Source organism: Gambusia affinis, linkage group LG16, assembly GCF_019740435.1.
Source record: "Gambusia affinis linkage group LG16, SWU_Gaff_1.0, whole genome shotgun sequence".
Classification (NCBI taxonomy): domain Eukaryota; kingdom Metazoa; phylum Chordata; class Actinopteri; order Cyprinodontiformes; family Poeciliidae; genus Gambusia; species Gambusia affinis.
Window position 1 is genome coordinate 20,195,634 of NC_057883.1, and position 17,404 is coordinate 20,213,037.

Sequence of the window (17,404 nt, forward strand, 5' to 3'; positions counted from 1 at the left end):
GAGAATCAACCATCTGATTTACCAACACATTCTCACTCCTAACTCGTCACATATTGACGAGTTGTTCAGATTAAGGGTGTTTTTACACCTGATGGTCTGGTGGATTTGGTCCAATTGGGGAGCAAACTCACAACACTTGTTATATTTTCCAAACCCTTTCAAAAACCGCTTCCTCTCCTCGCCTGTGGTGGCGCTGCACCAAAAACCACTGAAGGAAACAACAAAAACATGCGCGCAACTTCCTTCTTTACAAAATGTAAACAAAATGCAGTACTGTCAGATTTTATCAGTTGTAGGATTTCTCTTTTCTCTTTGGCAAAAGAGAGCAACTCATTTTTTTCTTTAGTGCTAGACTCACTCATTTATTAAGGTTGTGTTTACCCAGAATGCCCTGCTTTACTGTTTTAGTTCCTCCTTTTGATGTGGTCTCCACTCCGCTTGAATCCACATATAGTCTCAAACAATGTGAGTTCACGTTAATCAAACTGAGACTTAGGTTCACAGATGGACCAGATTTCGCTCTTTTGGTCCACATCAGAGTTTGATTGCGCATTCACACCTCCCCAAACAAGCCAGACTTTCTAAACAAACAAACTCTGGTTTGACTAAAGTGGACTAAAGAGGGTTGGTGTGAATGCATTCTAAGAAATCAGTTCTACAGTTTGTGCATGAAGGTCACCCTCCTCCTTCTGTCACCCACACCTCTCCATTAAAGCCCCACCTTCGATTTTGTTTCGGCTTTTAGTCCGACTCGAACAAATTGATCATAAAGAAGAACTTTTCTGGTGATATGCTGGGTGTGAACCTTTTTGAAGTGGCAGAAATGCAGGACTGATTCTGTAAAAACCATTTCTTAATGCAGTTGTGAAGGCTTGGATCTTCTGATGGACTCTAATGAAGTTATTTATCAGCCCATTTCCTCTCTGACCACAATTTTTATGCTTTGAAGTATCTGTATCACTGATGAGTAGGTCTACTTCGCCATCAAGGTTTACAAACTTCAGAAAGATAACCACTCTTTGCTTATCCAACATGTGGGAGTATCTCAGAGTCCAAAGTTTTTCTCTGAGCAGACCCAACAAGTGTCCTTTGATTTCTCTGCAGACTGACGAGAAGCACCAACTTCTTAGTTGAAAACTCTGAGCAAGTCCTCTGAAGTTCCTCGCTGATGAGCTATGTTTAGATCCAACTCAGCCTTTTAAAATCTAAAGAAGCACAGAATAAACTGGAGTGTGTGACGCATCTTCAGATCACACTCAGAACAAAACCAGTGGGACGTTCTGAAAGCGTCTGAAACTGAACTTAAAAGGAGGAATGGATCAAGGTTAGTGACACTGTCAGCTGGAAAAGAGTCTTGGAGTCTGTTTTCCTGGTGATAACAACAACAACACCGAAGGGAGGGGGGAAAGACCAGGAGGAGGAGGACAACGTGGGAACATCAAAGCAGCCACCATATCACAGGTTCTGGAAAAAGAGGACCCGCGGGCCGCCTTACATCAGGTTCTGGTTTATTGATACCTGCAGGTCACCACAGGTTCTGACTCAATTTAAAAGCCACTTCATGCTGGTCTCCTCTGAGGCAGCTGAAGGCTTAACTGGCACAGAGTCAAATTAAGATTTCTTTATTTTTCCTTTCATGCAGCTGTTTAAATATATTTTTATGTATTTGTATGCTTTTACTTTTATATAACACTTTTTTTCTCCTTTCACGTAAGCAGTCCAGTCAGCTAAGAATACCAAAAATTACTAAATTTGTTTAATATTTGGTACACTGAAAAAAAGGAAATAATTGAATTGCTTCAATTGGTAACAAGTAATTCAATTAAGTTTATCCAATGTACTTTATTAAGATGGTTTAACTTGACAAATTTAAGTCAATCTTACGGAAATCATTTAGTTTACTTCAAATAAAGAAGTAAAGTAATAAAATATATTTTTAAGTTTTTTTTTTGGCTCAGGCAACCTTAATTTGACAGTAGACAGGAAAGTGGGTAACGAAAGAAGAGTGCCAAAGGCCGGGAATCAAACCTGCTACTTTCAGGACTGAGGCCTTTTTATGTGGGTTGTGCTTTACCGCTGCACCACCACAGCAGTACTTAAAGTTTCTTTACTTAACACTTAAAATGTGCACCTTTTAAGTTAATTCAACATTTTAAAAACGTAAGTTGTCATCACTAAATCCAAAGTATTAAGTGAGATTAATGCAAATTATTCCATAATGTGAATATTGAGTATTTCAGCATTAAGTTCTTTCTTCATGTTGCCATTTGTTTTGTAAAGTGCATCAGTCCCTTCTAAAGCACAAAACACTTGACAACTGGCATAATCTTTTTTCTCCAGATGGTCATCAGTGCCAAACGTTTGAAAACATTTTGCATATGTTTGTACTTCCATTTGGGGTTTTTTCCTGCTTCTAAAAACAGGCAAAGCACAAAAAAACACCAAGCCATTTGTTTTTGGTGCCTGAAAAATTAGTTGTTTTAAAAACATCTCAAAACAGCAGGCCCTACCTCTCACCTAGTAACTCCAGTGAAACCCAGCCCGTTACCTAGCAACCCCAGAGGAATTCCGCCTGTCTCCTAGCAACCCAAGCTGAGCTCAAAGACCTTTGGTCAACTATTTCTGCACAGATGTTCTCTTCAATGTCACACGTTAATAAAACTGTGTTCTATGTCCTGGCTTGAAATTTATCAACAGGTGTTTCTACAGTTTATTCAGATGTTGTAGATAACCAGGAACTCAAAATATGAAACTCCTAAAGCCATGAGATCATCACTCATTCTTTATAGAATTATTTAAATGCATAAAAACTTTGGTGAATGTAAAATTCTGCCATTAGTAGAAAGTTACACAACTCTGCAGAAAGGTCGCGCTCATTATTTTGACTTTTAGCAATCTGACCCAAAACAGGAAAAGTTTATTCTGATAGATAGAAAAAAAGTCGGAAATAAAATGTTATGTATAGTTTTACACATTTTATGCAAATATCTGGTTTAACTTGCACTTATTAAGGATAAATATAGTCCACAGTTCTTTTCTACAGGATAATTTATTTGTCTGGGCATTTTGCTCAGACCTGGACAGAAATAAGAGCTTAAAGTCCTGTTGCGAGCCGGAAATAAGACATTTACTCTGTTTCTATTTTAAGTGACGGGACCGTCGCCATTTGACTGCGGACCAGCTTGGCTGTGATTCGGATCATCAGAGCCGAACATAAAAACTGACATCAGCTGCAGCAGCGCAGGCAGATGGAGGATTAGCATCAGGAAAAAGGTCGGAGCAGCAGACGGTAATCTGAGAGGCTGAGAACGGGTCATTTCGGGTCATAACCATCAGAAACCACGGAGATTTCCTGCTATGAGCAGTCGATAGTATCTAAGTACAGAGTCAAACCGGGTCAGAACCTCAGGGTTGATGTCTCCCTACATAGTTTGGTGAATAAATGTTTCTCTGGTCAAAACACTGACTCATTCAGAGTCCTGACACGTCTGTTTTCTCCTCCTACCAGCCAGAACTCCGGACTGGATCAGCACCCAAATTCTCTCCTACATGCTCTGATAACTGTAGCTGCAGGAGTTATATATTCAATTTGGTCTTCGGCGTAGCTGGGATTAAGTCGGATCGGTACAGCCTCAGTTTTTGCTGTGCATTTTTTATCAATAAGTTGAATCATAAATTTGCTCTGTGCTGCTCCCATGAACACCGAGACTTTCGTTTGGACTGTCTGGAACCTCAAAGTAGGGAAGAGGCAGCGGATCACAGATGAGTGTGGAGGTTTATCTTCAAGCATAATGAAGACCCCAATTGCACAGCCAGAGCTCCAATAAGATGATTAAAAGCCCACCTAATCTTACAGCTTTATCTCTTTTCCAATGAAGAAAATGCAGAAATCTCTTTGGCAGCCTCCAGATTGGCCCCAAATCCCTTTATGATGTATCTGAGGTAACAGGTGACTCTACAAAGCATTGATCCTGAGGGGATAAATGCCATTGCACAGCAAAATTATTCAGAATTTTTAAACATCTATTCGCAGTTCCATATTTAGAGATTCACCATTGTTTTTGTGGATCAAAACTCCTAATTATTCATGCAAAATTCTGCTATTGGAGTATTTTTTATAGATTTCAAATCAGAAGTTGTGCTACATTTTTTTGTAGTCTGTCATTTTGACTGCCATAGTTATAATAATGACATATTCAATACTACATATTTTTATTCCTTTTAACTAATATTCAACTCAAACAACCTGAACAGAGAGTCTATATTGTGCCATCACACATCAAACAGATGAATACATGAATTTTGACAAAAACCACAGACTGTTGCCCCAATGACTCCAAGACGAGGCATTTTCTGCCCTCCATCTGCCCGCCGCGCTAAGACCTCTGGAGGGTTAACATTTTGTTTTGTTACTCTAATAAATAAGATCCTAAAAACAATATAGTACTTTGTGGTTTTGACTTCACAAAGGTTTGCTCTAAACATCCGGTTTTCTTCAGATTGCAGAAACTTGTGTTTTTCGTTTTGTGCAGATTTTACTGAACCCCTCTGATCTGCGCTGATGTTTCTCAGCCTGTTTGGTCGGTTAATAGTCTCTCTTTAAAGTCTCACCTTCCGTTTGAGACAACGATGTCTGTTTAATCTGGTATTTCACACCGACAACTAAACCTTTTAGGTAATCTTCTATGATCTTCTTAACGTTAGGCATCCCATCCTCTCCCTTACCTCCAAACGCCGGCCTCATGGTGAAATCATGATCATCTACTTTGAGAAGATGCTCCGTCTTGGTTTTTCTGGACTTGGTCACATCTGGAGGTTTCTTTGGCAGAGAGCTGGAGGAAGAAAACATCAGAGTCAAAGAGATAAAGACACAACTACGGAGAATAACAGATGGAAAAAAAAAAGAAAAAAAAGGCCGCTGCCACTGCAGCTGCGCTCATCACAACCAAAACCACAAACTGTTTCCTCTCAGGATGAATCTCCCGCTCAGGATCACAGGAAGTCTGATCTCCAACAGGGTGAAGTACTCCACAGTAAAATTACAGCAGCTTTACACTGCATTTCATCATAAATAAGGTTACTTTTACACATTTCACATTCCGTCAGCAGATAATTTATCAGCATGAAACCAGAGCATCTGCCAAAGCTGCTGGTTTTCCTAAAAAACAGAAAACAACCAAATATTCCTCAAACAGTTGGAGCAACCAGATTAAAACAACAAGGCTTCAAAGTATTTCGGGAAAAACATCGACTGATGAGTTGTTCAGAAATAATTGACAAAAGCGAGAGATGAAATGAGTTCAATCACCATTTATCTTTTACACACGTGCTGTAATGTCCAAGTTAAGAAAAAACTACCTGAAATGTTTTTCTTATTTTATTACAAATACATTTTTTAACCTTCACAAGTAATCAATAAAGTCTTGCTTCAAATCAATCAATCAAACTTTATTTGTATAGCACATTTCAGCAGCAAGGCATTTCAAAGTGCTTTACATCAAATCAAACACAAAAATACAATGAAACATAGAATCAACAATAAAAACACAACATAGTCAGATTCCATCAATAAATTTGTAATTGATTACGTTTCAAATACAACTCTAAACAAGTGGGTTTTTAGTTGAGATTTAAAGGAAGTCAGTGTTTCAGCTGTTTTACAGTTTTCTGGAAGTTTTTTCCACATTTTTGGTGCATAGATGCTAAATGCTGCTTCTCCTCGTTTGGTTCTGGTTCTGGGGATGCAGAACCAGAACCAGAACCTGAGAGGTCTGGAAGGTTGATACAACAGCAGCAGATCTTTAATGTATTGTGGTGCTAAACCATTCAGTGATTTATAAACTAACAACAGTATTTTAAAGTCTATTCTTTGAGCTACAGGGAGCCAGTGGAGAGACTTTAAAACTGGTGTTATGTGCTCTATCTTCCTGGTTTTAGTGAGAATGCGAGCAGCAGCATTTTGGATCAGCTGCAGCTGTTTGATTGATTTGTTGGACAGACCTGTGAAGACGCCGTTACAATAATCAATACGACTGAAGATAAACGCATGGATGAGTTTCTCTAGATCTGATTCAAACATGATTAGATGCATTTGAACAGGGTTTGTTTAGAGCCTGGAATCTGTTCAGAATTTTGGAATTGATCCCACTCAGGTTCTGATTTAGACTCAGAATGTTCTCAGATCAAAATATGAGATTTGGTCAGATTTAGAATTTTTTTCAGAATACAATCTCATCAAAATATAAAATTTAAGCATTTTGTTAAGACCTTAAAGGAGCCTTATTTCACAAATTTTACACTTTGCACGTTTTTGAGCCTCTGTTTAGATCTCTACAGCTTCTAAAATCAACCCAAGCGCTTCCTCCTCCATTTCCTTTCTCCGGATGTTCATCATAGGAGAACAAAAGGGGACAAAATTTACATTTTGCACATGCTTGTACTTCCATTTGGATTTTTACTGCTTCTAAAAACAGGCAAAACACTTAAAAAAAACATCCAGCTGTTTTCTGGCAATAGGTTTTTGGTATCTGAAAAACAAGCCATTTCAAAAACCTCCAGATTGTTATGTCACTTTCCATGGGCACTGCACCGTTACCTAGCAACCCCAGCTGAGCCCAGCCCATCACCTAGCAACCTGAGATGAGTTCCAGCACATTTGGTCTGCTGGTTTTCCTGCTGGATGTGTTTTGTTGTTGACTTAACATCCACATTTGCTACATTCTTGTTGGTTGTGCAGGAGGCTCTACTTCTCCTTTTCAAAGAAGTACGGTTGTATAATTGTGCATCTGTTTGCAGCTTTTTTGAAGTGCAAGTGTAGATGTTGGGTTAAAGAGGGGGGAGGGGCAAAATAGGCAGAACTAACCAGAATAAAATCTTATTATTTTGTGGTTTTGTGCAAAAAATTGAATGAACATGTTTTGTAGAGACTCTAAACTTTTTCTAACAGGTTCAATGAAGCATAATAGGTCACATTTAATGCCAAAATTGCTGACTCCGTCTCTTGGAACATAAGAAAGAGGAAAGTGAGGGGAGCTCAAAGATTCATTAGTGTCTCTAACCTGTTATATTTCTAGTAAAAATCCTCACACCATCTAGAACTTTCTGTTGCTATGAGGAATCCAGAGCCTCACCTTGCTGCCTGCTATCTGTTGAAAACGCTTTACTATTGTCGAGATAATCCAATTCAGTACTTATTTTATATTCTTATTAATTTTTCACACTGGTATGTGAAAGATCCGGAGGAAATGTGTTTGTATAGCATTCATTATACTATGAAATAAAACCGTAATGAGATTGTGAAGATTAAACCTGAGAACCCTGCTGCTGGGAGACATGAAACGAATAAGAAGCAGAGTATTTATTTAGAGAAATGTTTGCTTCCATCAGGTTCCGTTTGTTTACACTCAGCTGTTGATAATCCATCTTATCCATGCAATTATTACTGGAACAAAATATTCTGCTGATTTTTAGAGCTCAATAAATTAGAAATAACCGAATCTGAACATGAACTGCAACTCAAACTGATGAATCTATCACCTCCAACCTCAGGATTTTGATCTCATTCATGTTTCTGGCTCAAGATGAACAGAAACAATAACTCTGGATAGATTGCAGACTTCTTTATGTAAGTAAATTGGCTTATTTTTATAGATAACTCTGTACCAGGCGGCTTTATAAACTGACTTTTGCAGCACTGTAAAATAACAGAGATAGATTTGGATTGTAGCAAATAAAATTTAATTTGCTAATATTGGTTTGCATTTAATTTATTTAACTGCATATTTCTGGACATAAATTGGACCCATTTATCTTTTAAAGATCATTTGGAGACATTTGTAGTGAGGCCTAATTGATGTCTGAACTTAATTGACCTGAATTGTGTAGTGCAGTCCCACACAAAGCATGTAAAATAATCTTCCTGTTCTCTGCAGCAACCAACAATCACCAGCTTTCCATCAACTGCACAAGTTTAACTATTATTTGTTTTGGGAAAATGTCCATATGAGTCATCCTTAAAACGGAAACAGTTATTTTCCTGTATGCTGATGTAACATGATGGAAACCCTTGCAGAAGAAAGTTCCCCTTTAGGCTCATCAAACATCCTTGGAAATGTTCTCTCCATTTGTGGATAAAGATTCTCATTTCGGGTCACTCAAAAGTCCCTGTAGCTCTTTCCAGGTGGAGACCAGTGAATTTCTTTCTTATCTATTCTTGAATTTCTTTCAACTGGGGCAGGATGTGTTGCTCGCTGATGTCTCTTAGCCTACTTCATGTTGTCAGATGGGTTCAAACTATAATCATGACTGGAGGTCAGTAGGGAAACTAAACTCAGCAGTCCAAAAACTCTGGTTAATCATAGTTAATTCATTATCTAAGAATGAGAGAAACAGATTCTAGGTGGGTTTGGACTATTTTTTTTTTGTTCCATTAATGAAACAAAAATCATCATCTCCAAACTGCTTGTTGTTTTCATTAATTTATCTTCGCTTGACATTAAAATTGTCTGACGATCTGAAACCTTTAAGTGTGACAAAGATGGGGAGAGGGAGTGCAAATAATTTACGACTTTAATTTAAATTAAAGAAACTGATAAATCAGATCTATTCAGTCTGAAATTTGGTTGAAAAATGAATTCAGATCACAATATAATATAATAACATAACATAACTGACCTCAGCTTCTCTCACCAGAAGATGAGCGTCTGATTAGGAAACTCTTCAGTTCATTAACTACAGCATTCATTCATTCATTCATTCATTCATTCATTCATTCATTTCCTCTCATTTTGAAGACAGACGTGTTAAAACTATCAAGCAAACTGGCATCAAAAATATTATGCAGATATTCTATCAAATTAGGGGATTAAAATCATTAATAGCAAAACAGTAATATAAAGATCACTCTATATATATAATTTTTTTTTCTTTATTTAATATCTTGATAATAAATAAAAATCATTAGAGCTTCTCACCTGTGTCAAGTTCTGATCTTATTTTTTATTTACTTATTTAATCTTTATTTCACCAGAAAAAAATCCATTGAGATTAAAAATCTTTTGTCCAGGAGAATCCCGGCCGAGGATGTTAACATTTTAGCAGCTGATGACCAATTAGGGAGCCTGGTAGTCGTTTTAATCCGGAAGAACAGGTTGATCTTTCTCCCTACATTAGATTACTAAAGAATCGTTTAGGTGTTCTGGATCATTTGCTCCGAATAAGTCACATTGACAGAGACATCCCGCCAAAAAAAAAAAAAAAACTATGGAAATTGGAGTCTTATGCAAGAATTCTCGGTGGTTCGACCCAAAAGCCATCCAGATGCTGAGTGTGACACTAATTTGAGTTACGGAGCTAATTTCATCTGAAGAATATGCTGGTTACTTCCAAAAACTAAAAAAGAAAAATCCATCCGGGATGTTTTTAGACATTAACTAACAAGAGAACTGTTGAATAAAATAATAAATGATGATTATCCAATTAAACCGAATGCATATAATTTATCCAGAGATGTTTAAATATAACTATTAAAAACTAAAGAGCTGGTAAACTTCTCCCTCAGCCTTTATTAGCCTAATTAAACCCTGACAGCGCTTCTGATTCTCCCCCTCATCCATCTACATCATTTATCTGCACTTACGCGCCGTGCTTCTGGGTCTCCTCGGTTCCCGTCCATCTGCGCACCCGCTGTCGGTGCCTGCGCGCCTCCGCGGTTCGGCTCTGACCCAGCAGCAGCAGCAGGAGCAGCAGCAGCGAGAGGAGGAGCAGAGTTCTGTTCAGGTAAGGCATCCTGAAGGCGTCCATCCACAGGTGAGTCCCTGCAGGAACATCATCCTCCTCCGCACGCGGACCCTGTCATGGTTTCCGTCACGGTGTGATGTCTCTCAGCATCTGTGGACACACTCAGGAGCGCGCGCACACGCCCACTGTGGGATTATTCAGATTATGGCTCCTCATCATCCTCATCACCATCACGGGGCGGGGGTGAAACATTTCCAACCTTTGCAGCGGCGGAAAGAGCCTCTGTGCGGCCGCAGGCACCAGAAACCCACCAGCCCAAATGTTACAGATTGTTTTACATCTGTACATAAATTATCATGGAAGAGTTTTTTCACTTTTCCACATTTTGTCACATTACGAACGTGAACATGCTTTTCGAGCCTTTTTTGCGATAGATTAACACAAACAAATGCATAAGTGGAAGAAAAAGGATGCATGATTTTCAAAATGTTTCAATTCAATTTTATTTATATAGCTTGAATTAACAGCAACTATCCAAAGAAATAACTTAAATGCAATCATATATTCATTCCTATTGTTCGTAATGGTAATTCAGTACAGTAAGCTACGTTATCTGAATCTAAGGAAACCCAGCAGATTGAATCGAGGCTTTTACTGATAAATATATAAAACTCATGAAAGACTTGTGTCTTCAGCCCCTCAGGTCAATATTTTGTAAGAAAGAAAAGAAGAACCATTTGCTTCAGTTATAGCTGCAAATCTTTTGGGGCGACTGTCTCTACTAGCTTTGTAAGTTTAGCTCAGTCAAACTGGATGGATTAGTTCAAGTCTTTCCACAGACTGTGGGCTTTGATTTGAATTTACATTTATATAGACCAATCTATTGTGACTCTGACTGTAAGTTTGGGGTCTTTCTACTGCAGGGAAGGTGACATTTTCCCCCAGTCTCATCACTTTTTCAACCTCTGGTAGATTTTCTTCCATCAATAGTCTGCTTTTACCTCCATCTATCTTCCTATCAACTCTGGTCAGCTTCTGATCATTATCCTCCCAGCATGATGCTGCCACCACCATATCCTACACAGGGTCTGGCTGTTAGATTTCATGTCATTTTAGGTTACAAATACAGGCATGAATAGTTTCACCTGAGTTGTTTGATCTTGTGTTGTGGTTTTTGTTTTTGTTTTTTTTTTTGCTATTCTTGTTTTTATATTAACATATTTAACTGTTTTCTTGGTGTTTATTGTAATTTACTGTGTCAGCTACCACATTGTACGTGGTTTTGTTTTATTCTGTGGTGTGTTTCTTTCTCTGATACTTCACTTCACAACTGCCACTTATTGTGTTGATGCACCTGGTTCCACTAATCACCTCCCCAGCCTTTGTAAGCTTTTCAGTTTCTTTCACTTATTGCAGATCCTTTACTGTGTTAGACCTTATGCTACGTCTGATATGTTTGTTTCTTTCTTTCTGAATATTTCTTTGTGAAATGTTAAACGTTTTGGGCTATTGTTTCACATTATTTGTTTAAAAAATATTTTCTGTTATCTAACAATTGCAATTTTTATTTGATTTCTACATTTGGTCTATGAGTTTTTAAGGCTTATCAGATTGATGGATGATTGCACCTTCATCACTGTTAATTTTTGTAAAAGGTAACACCCCCATTCCTGCAGAAATTACTCTGCTCCCTTTCTGCTGAATTGTCCTATCCATCCAATTTTAGAATAATTTATCATCATCGACTCATTAAAAGCATGTTTTTCCTTCGCGTTCCGTTTTTACAAGTTAGCTGCTTCTTTCTGTCAACAAATTATTTTGTTGCTATTCTTCTAAACCACCAGAAAACATCTTTGTCCAACTATGAAACACTTCCTTCCACTTGCTGTGAAAATCAATGCTTGTTAAGTAAATGAGGACACATATTCATCCAACACTGGATCAATACCTAACAGCAGGAAGCATTTGTCTGGATTTTTGAAACTGTCACATCTGTTCTATCCACACTACTTATATTCACTGGTTGGTTTCTCTCCATCTCAATTGTTCAGTTGTTTCCCCCCACATAAATTTGCTTTGTGCACATCACAATAAATGTCTCACCTGACAGTTTGAACACCTGGATCTTTCAGTCTGCAGCAAGTTGTGGCTCTCCGCTCTACCAGAGTAGGAATTATGTAAAAAATTCAGCCTGTGGTGTCTAGATTAAAATGGGCTGAAGCCTTCTGGTTAATTTAGCTGCAGAGCTCTCAGCCGCTGCTTTTATTCTCTGGCTGGCTGTTAACGGGTTTAGTTACGGGTTACTGTGGAGCGGCACAAAAACTCTGAACACACAGTTTCTGATTTCTGCAGCAGCCTGAATCATCCAGCAACTCCAACCTCAATGTGAACATTTTAACTTCCAAGGACTGTTCAAGGTTATAAACTCCAGTACAAATGGCCATGGATCAGATATTTATGGTGAAGTTCTCCACGTTTTAGGGTTAAGCTCAGAGCAGGTTTGGTATTATTGGGCAGAATAATATATTACATGTTGCCTTTTTGCAGACTAGCACAGTGCCACCAGGAGGAATATGGAGTATTTTGCCTACAGCTGAAGTAAACTGCTTGTGTGGGGGGAAAAAACTAAATCACATCAGTTCAGAAGGCTAGTAAATAGATTCGTAAGTACAAAAACAAAGGATATATCTATAATTTCAGTATGTTTCAGGTTGTTTTATAAATGCACAATATAGTTCCAGTTAGTTATATTTTTCCTCATTAGTGTCCCAGTTAACAAAAATGTTCTCTAAATTTTGATTTTCATTATTTCCTTGGTTTTAAGTCAGAACTGAATCTTAGAAAAACAGAAATCTGCAACTTCTCAAAACTTGAGAAGTTTTTTTACGTATTGTGTGCAGGCTGCAGAGAATTTCTCCAACAATCAAAACAAGGACGAAGCAGAACACTGGACTGTAGCAACCTGAGGACAATTTGAGGAACTACATAACGTTGGGAGAATGAAGGTCTGATTATTGCTATGGAGATCAAAACAGTCTCATAAAGCTATGTTCACATAGCAGGCAAATGCAACCCAAATCCGATTTTTAAAAGCCAAATATAGCTTTTTGGTTGAGGTCTGAAGGCCCGATTCTGATCTATTTATCCCCCCCAAAAATCTGATATGTACCACTTTCACATGTGATAATAATTTGGATACTTATCCGTGTTTTTTTTAAGCATCTACTGTTTGAACGGTCATGTTGCTTTTATATTATTGATGTGAAACATAGTCATAATTCCACACCAAAAGTAGCCATCCGGACGTAAAGGTTTATATCTACCATAGGTAGTAGATGTGCTTTCTTTTATTAGTTTCCTTTGTGTTGCTATTATAGTGTTGGCTCCTATTGCTGAATCGACCCACAAACAACTCCATCCATGGACCTTACCAAGCTCCGCCCATAACCGACCTAGAAAATCCCATGTAGCCACTAGTTTCACAAACAAAGCCTCGCGGCGCGTTGTTTCTATATAAAGATGGCGTCTTCGACTTCGACTGATTCTCTGCAGTGTAATTCTGTCTCAATTAGTGCATAATTTCTATCAAATTTTCACAATATATCAGCTACTACAATGGACAGAGGAACTAAGTTCATGTCATCTTTTTGGATGAGATCAAGGTGTTAGAGCTACGATGCCTCCAGCATTGTACACGTCACAGCAAATCCACACACCCTCTACATCAATATAGTTGTGGACGAGATGACTGATGCCTATTGTTCTTGCAAGGCTGGATAAATTGGGCATTCATCGTTTTGTAGGTTACTTTTGAAATCAGTGGGTGATTCCTGTGGTTTGTTAGCAAATGTCTGAGTGTGCCTAGGCCTGATACACTGTACTTGGTGCTAGAGTGGCTAACACGGGTAACAGTTTAGTCCAAAGTCTTTTCTGCTAAAATAAAATCTTTAGTGTATGTCAGATCCAGTACACATTGCATATTGATCTGTTAGCTAACGTAAGACTGTATAGCAGACAGGCTTCAAGGTGTAGAAGTTGTATCAGTGCAGCCATTATGCTGTACTTAGCTAACGGGAAGCGTGTTTGTGAGACGGCCACGCACGTGATACCCGCGCTAAAAATAGAATGGGCATCAGCCAATGAAACGCGGCCTCTCTGGTAAGCTCCATTATTACTTCCGTAAACAGTGCGCTGCTGTGTGACGTCAACGTTCTATCTTCTGCGCGTGCGGGTGGCTTTGGGCTCATAAACATTTCACACAGCTTTCTTCGTGTTGTTATTACTTTGTGACGATACTTTCGGCTGAATAAACTTTAAAATTGAACAACTCCCATCCTTTGTTACTTCCGTGAACAGTGCGCTGCTGCATGACGTCAACGTTCTTCTGCGCATGCGGGTCGCTTTGGAGTCATAAACCATTCGTACAGAAGTCAGATTGCGGTCGTGTTTAATTAGTAGTATGAACCACCACGCAAAATCAAAAAGAATACTCCGGATTTAAGCTAAAAATTGTAAGTGATGATTAAGATGAACATAGCCTTATGATTGATTGAAGGATGGATGGATGGATGTAGACCTGCTTTGATTATGTCACCATCTTCACAAATATAGATATTTGGTTGGTGCACCAATTTGTTTGCAGAATGTCCTGAATGCATTTAAATTAGGACATTTCACAGGTTAACCAATGGTTACTTTGCAGATCATCACACTTACTAGTAATCATCCGGAGCCTGTTAAAGTTCCAGCTCAGGTCAACGGTCACGCACCCTTCCAGTCATTTCCTCCTTGTACCTGACAGCTGCGTGATGAAACTGCAGTAATTATGTGTCTGCAGCTGAATTACCTCCATTCACACAGATGACAGCTGAAATTCTGCCCTGACTGATCAGAGAGCCTGAATTAAAGCTACTGAATTTCATCTCCGACGTCTCTGACGGAGATCAGATCATCTGTCGCATTTGAATAATTACAGTGAAACTTTTGATTAAGTCTTTATTATTCACCTTTCTATTATTAGAGGCTATACCTTCAGAGCCTGCAGAGACACGTGATGTGATTCAAAGTTCTTTCAGCAGAACATGAAGAATTTATTCGCCTTCATTTGTCAATCCAGATTAGTGATGGGATTTCAGACCAGTCTGCAGCTGCTCTTTCTCTTAAAGACAATCATCTTCCTCCTCATGCTCACGTTACATGTGATCTTATGATGTCCCTGCAGACTTATGACAGACTAAAGGATAAATCACATTTCTGCTGTTTTAGCTTTTCTTTAACCTTTTTGAGGCTAAAGTAAAAGTTTTTTCTCTCACATAAAATGTCTTGAAATTCTTTCACATTCTGTGATGTTAAAAACACCAAATGTATTAAATTTTATTGAGATTTAACACAAAGTAGCTCATTCATGATTCATGGTTTAAAAATGACATCTGGAAAATTAAATTTCTATTCAAACCTTTTTTACTTTAACTTATTAAGAAAATCCAGCACCAGGTTCCACTGTAAATGCCTCAGAGGTTTGTTGAAAACTTCTGCTTCTTGTGTGGGTTGCTCCACATCATTCAATGAAAAGTTTAAAGGTCATTCCACCTTAAATTCAGGTGAAAACTTTACCTCTGCAGTCGGATCTGACAGATTTTCAGATTGAGTCAGGACGCATTTGTTAAAAAATAAAAACATCAGGTTGCTAACATCAGACATCTCTGAGCTGTCACAGGTTTTTGTGTGACTGACAGTTATAAAACAGTGTTTCTAAATGGAATTTTTCCATTTTTTTTATCAGATCCATCCTCACTGTAAGCCATAAAGAAATCTGTTTGTTTTTCTGTCTTCAAGTTGCTTCAGTCAAATTTTATTGTTTAATCTACGTTCAGTTGTTGATCTCATCTCCAAAGTTCACATCTCTCCGCTTTAACTCTTCAGCTGGTGGACGAAAACTCAACATAACAACCATAGATTATTATAATACATTGTGATTTTATGTAATCGCTCTGATGTTGCTCTGGATCTGACCACATGAAGCGGCAGATTTGTTTAATATCCAGATGTGCTGTAAGGACACAATAACGTCAGGATGATTTGACAGATTTACAGGGAAACCTCTCATTGCTTCCCTAGTGGAGAAAATGTCTCAGTGGATGAGTCCAGCTTTTGACCATAGAGAGACCCACAGTGTCGTGCAGGATGGTGAGAAATAAAATCACGTCTCGTCTGCAGTGAAAAGTGTCTATTTTCAGATCTGGGTCACAGCAACAAACTGCAAAAAGCTTCTGTTCAGAACAAAAACAGTGATGATCCTCCTGGGAAGAGTTTTAGATGAGGAATATTTCCCAAACTGTCAGTTAACTCGGATGGCTCCCAAAGGGAAGAAAAGCTGTCAGGCCGTTACAAATTGTTCAATAATTCCTTTGTTTTTTTTGTTAGTTTATTTTTTTGGAACATTTGCTTTTAGTCTTTTTTATTGGTACAAAAACGACAACAGACAGACATAAGACATGAACCGCTGTTATACCATATGAGAATTAACGAGGACAAAAAAATGTAGAGGGGGGGGGGAAGAAAATATATTGTTTTATGTTTTACTGTCTGTTTGATTATTACTTTTAGAGGTATTTTTTTTAAAAGCCCATCTAGGGACAAGTGCTGTGAATTAGCTTTTGCTATTGCACTGTGCTGCGACAGACTGGCGACCTGTCCAGGGTGAACCCTGCCTCTCGCCCGGAACGTTAGCTGGGGATAGGAACCAGCAACCCTCCCGACCCCATTAGGGACAAAGGGTGTATGGATGGATGGATATTGCACTGTGACATAAACATGGGACTGCTTTTTTCTTTCAGTTTGTCTATGTCGTTGTATGTCTGTCCATACCAAATAAACTAATTAAAAACAACCCAGCAAGATGTATATATCCCAGTGTACCCACTGAGGTCTATGATCATGGCAACCTTATCTCATAGTGACAGAGCAGTATAACACCATCTATGAATAATAATGTATTAAAAGTGACAATCTATGGGTTTCACAAAACGCAAAATTATTCTCAGATAATGAAATTTCGGTCTGTTCAGTTCTGCCTATTTGATCTCATTTCAGAATGAAATTTTTTAGGGCATCTTGTCACTTTACATCCATAAAAGCTGCTGCTGGCTGCGCCCCCAAACTCAACGTTTACCCATGAAAATGGCTGCTAATAGATGCGCAAATATACAAGTACATATTTGAAAAGCAGAATTAGAGCCTCCTGCACAACCTACAAGAATGCAGCAAATAGTTTCTGGACTGTAAGGTCGACAACCAAACACTTACCTTTTCCAGCAGCCATTGTACAGCGCATACAGGTCATCACTATATACATGTTTCAGGTCTGATTTCTAGTTTCCAGCTGTAATAACTGAAGCTGTGCGTTGACTCTAGACTGTTCCTCTTTTGATACAAAGATAATAATTTCAGCTTTGTCTCTTTTCAGAGGAAAAATTATGGCACTTCCACATTTGTTTTAAGCATCTGTTCAGTGCTGATAAAGTGATAAATTCCTCAGATCTCTTGTAAAACTCCGCAGGCCTCATTTAGATCTCCTGTAGACTGCAGACTTCCCGGAGTAACCTGGATGCTTTTCCCCTGACAGGTCAGCATCATGTTGGAAAAAAAGAAAGAAAGAAAAAGAACT

General features: G+C 38.4%; 1 protein-coding gene across 1 annotated transcript in view; it reads right to left on the reverse strand.

Annotated features, from left to right (window-relative positions):
* gabrr2a (gamma-aminobutyric acid type A receptor subunit rho2a) overlaps positions 1-9,935 on the reverse strand; it is a 39,502-nt gene extending 29,567 nt beyond the window's left edge. The window contains exons 1-2 of the mRNA XM_044142600.1: positions 9,638-9,935; positions 4,726-4,832 (exon numbers count right to left, since the gene is read on the reverse strand). Of these exons, the coding sequence (XP_043998535.1) occupies positions 4,726-4,832; positions 9,638-9,801 (271 nt within the window). The 5' untranslated portion in view covers positions 9,802-9,935. The remainder of the gene's footprint in view (positions 1-4,725; positions 4,833-9,637) is intronic.
* Between the last annotated feature and the right edge of the window lie 7,469 nt (positions 9,936-17,404).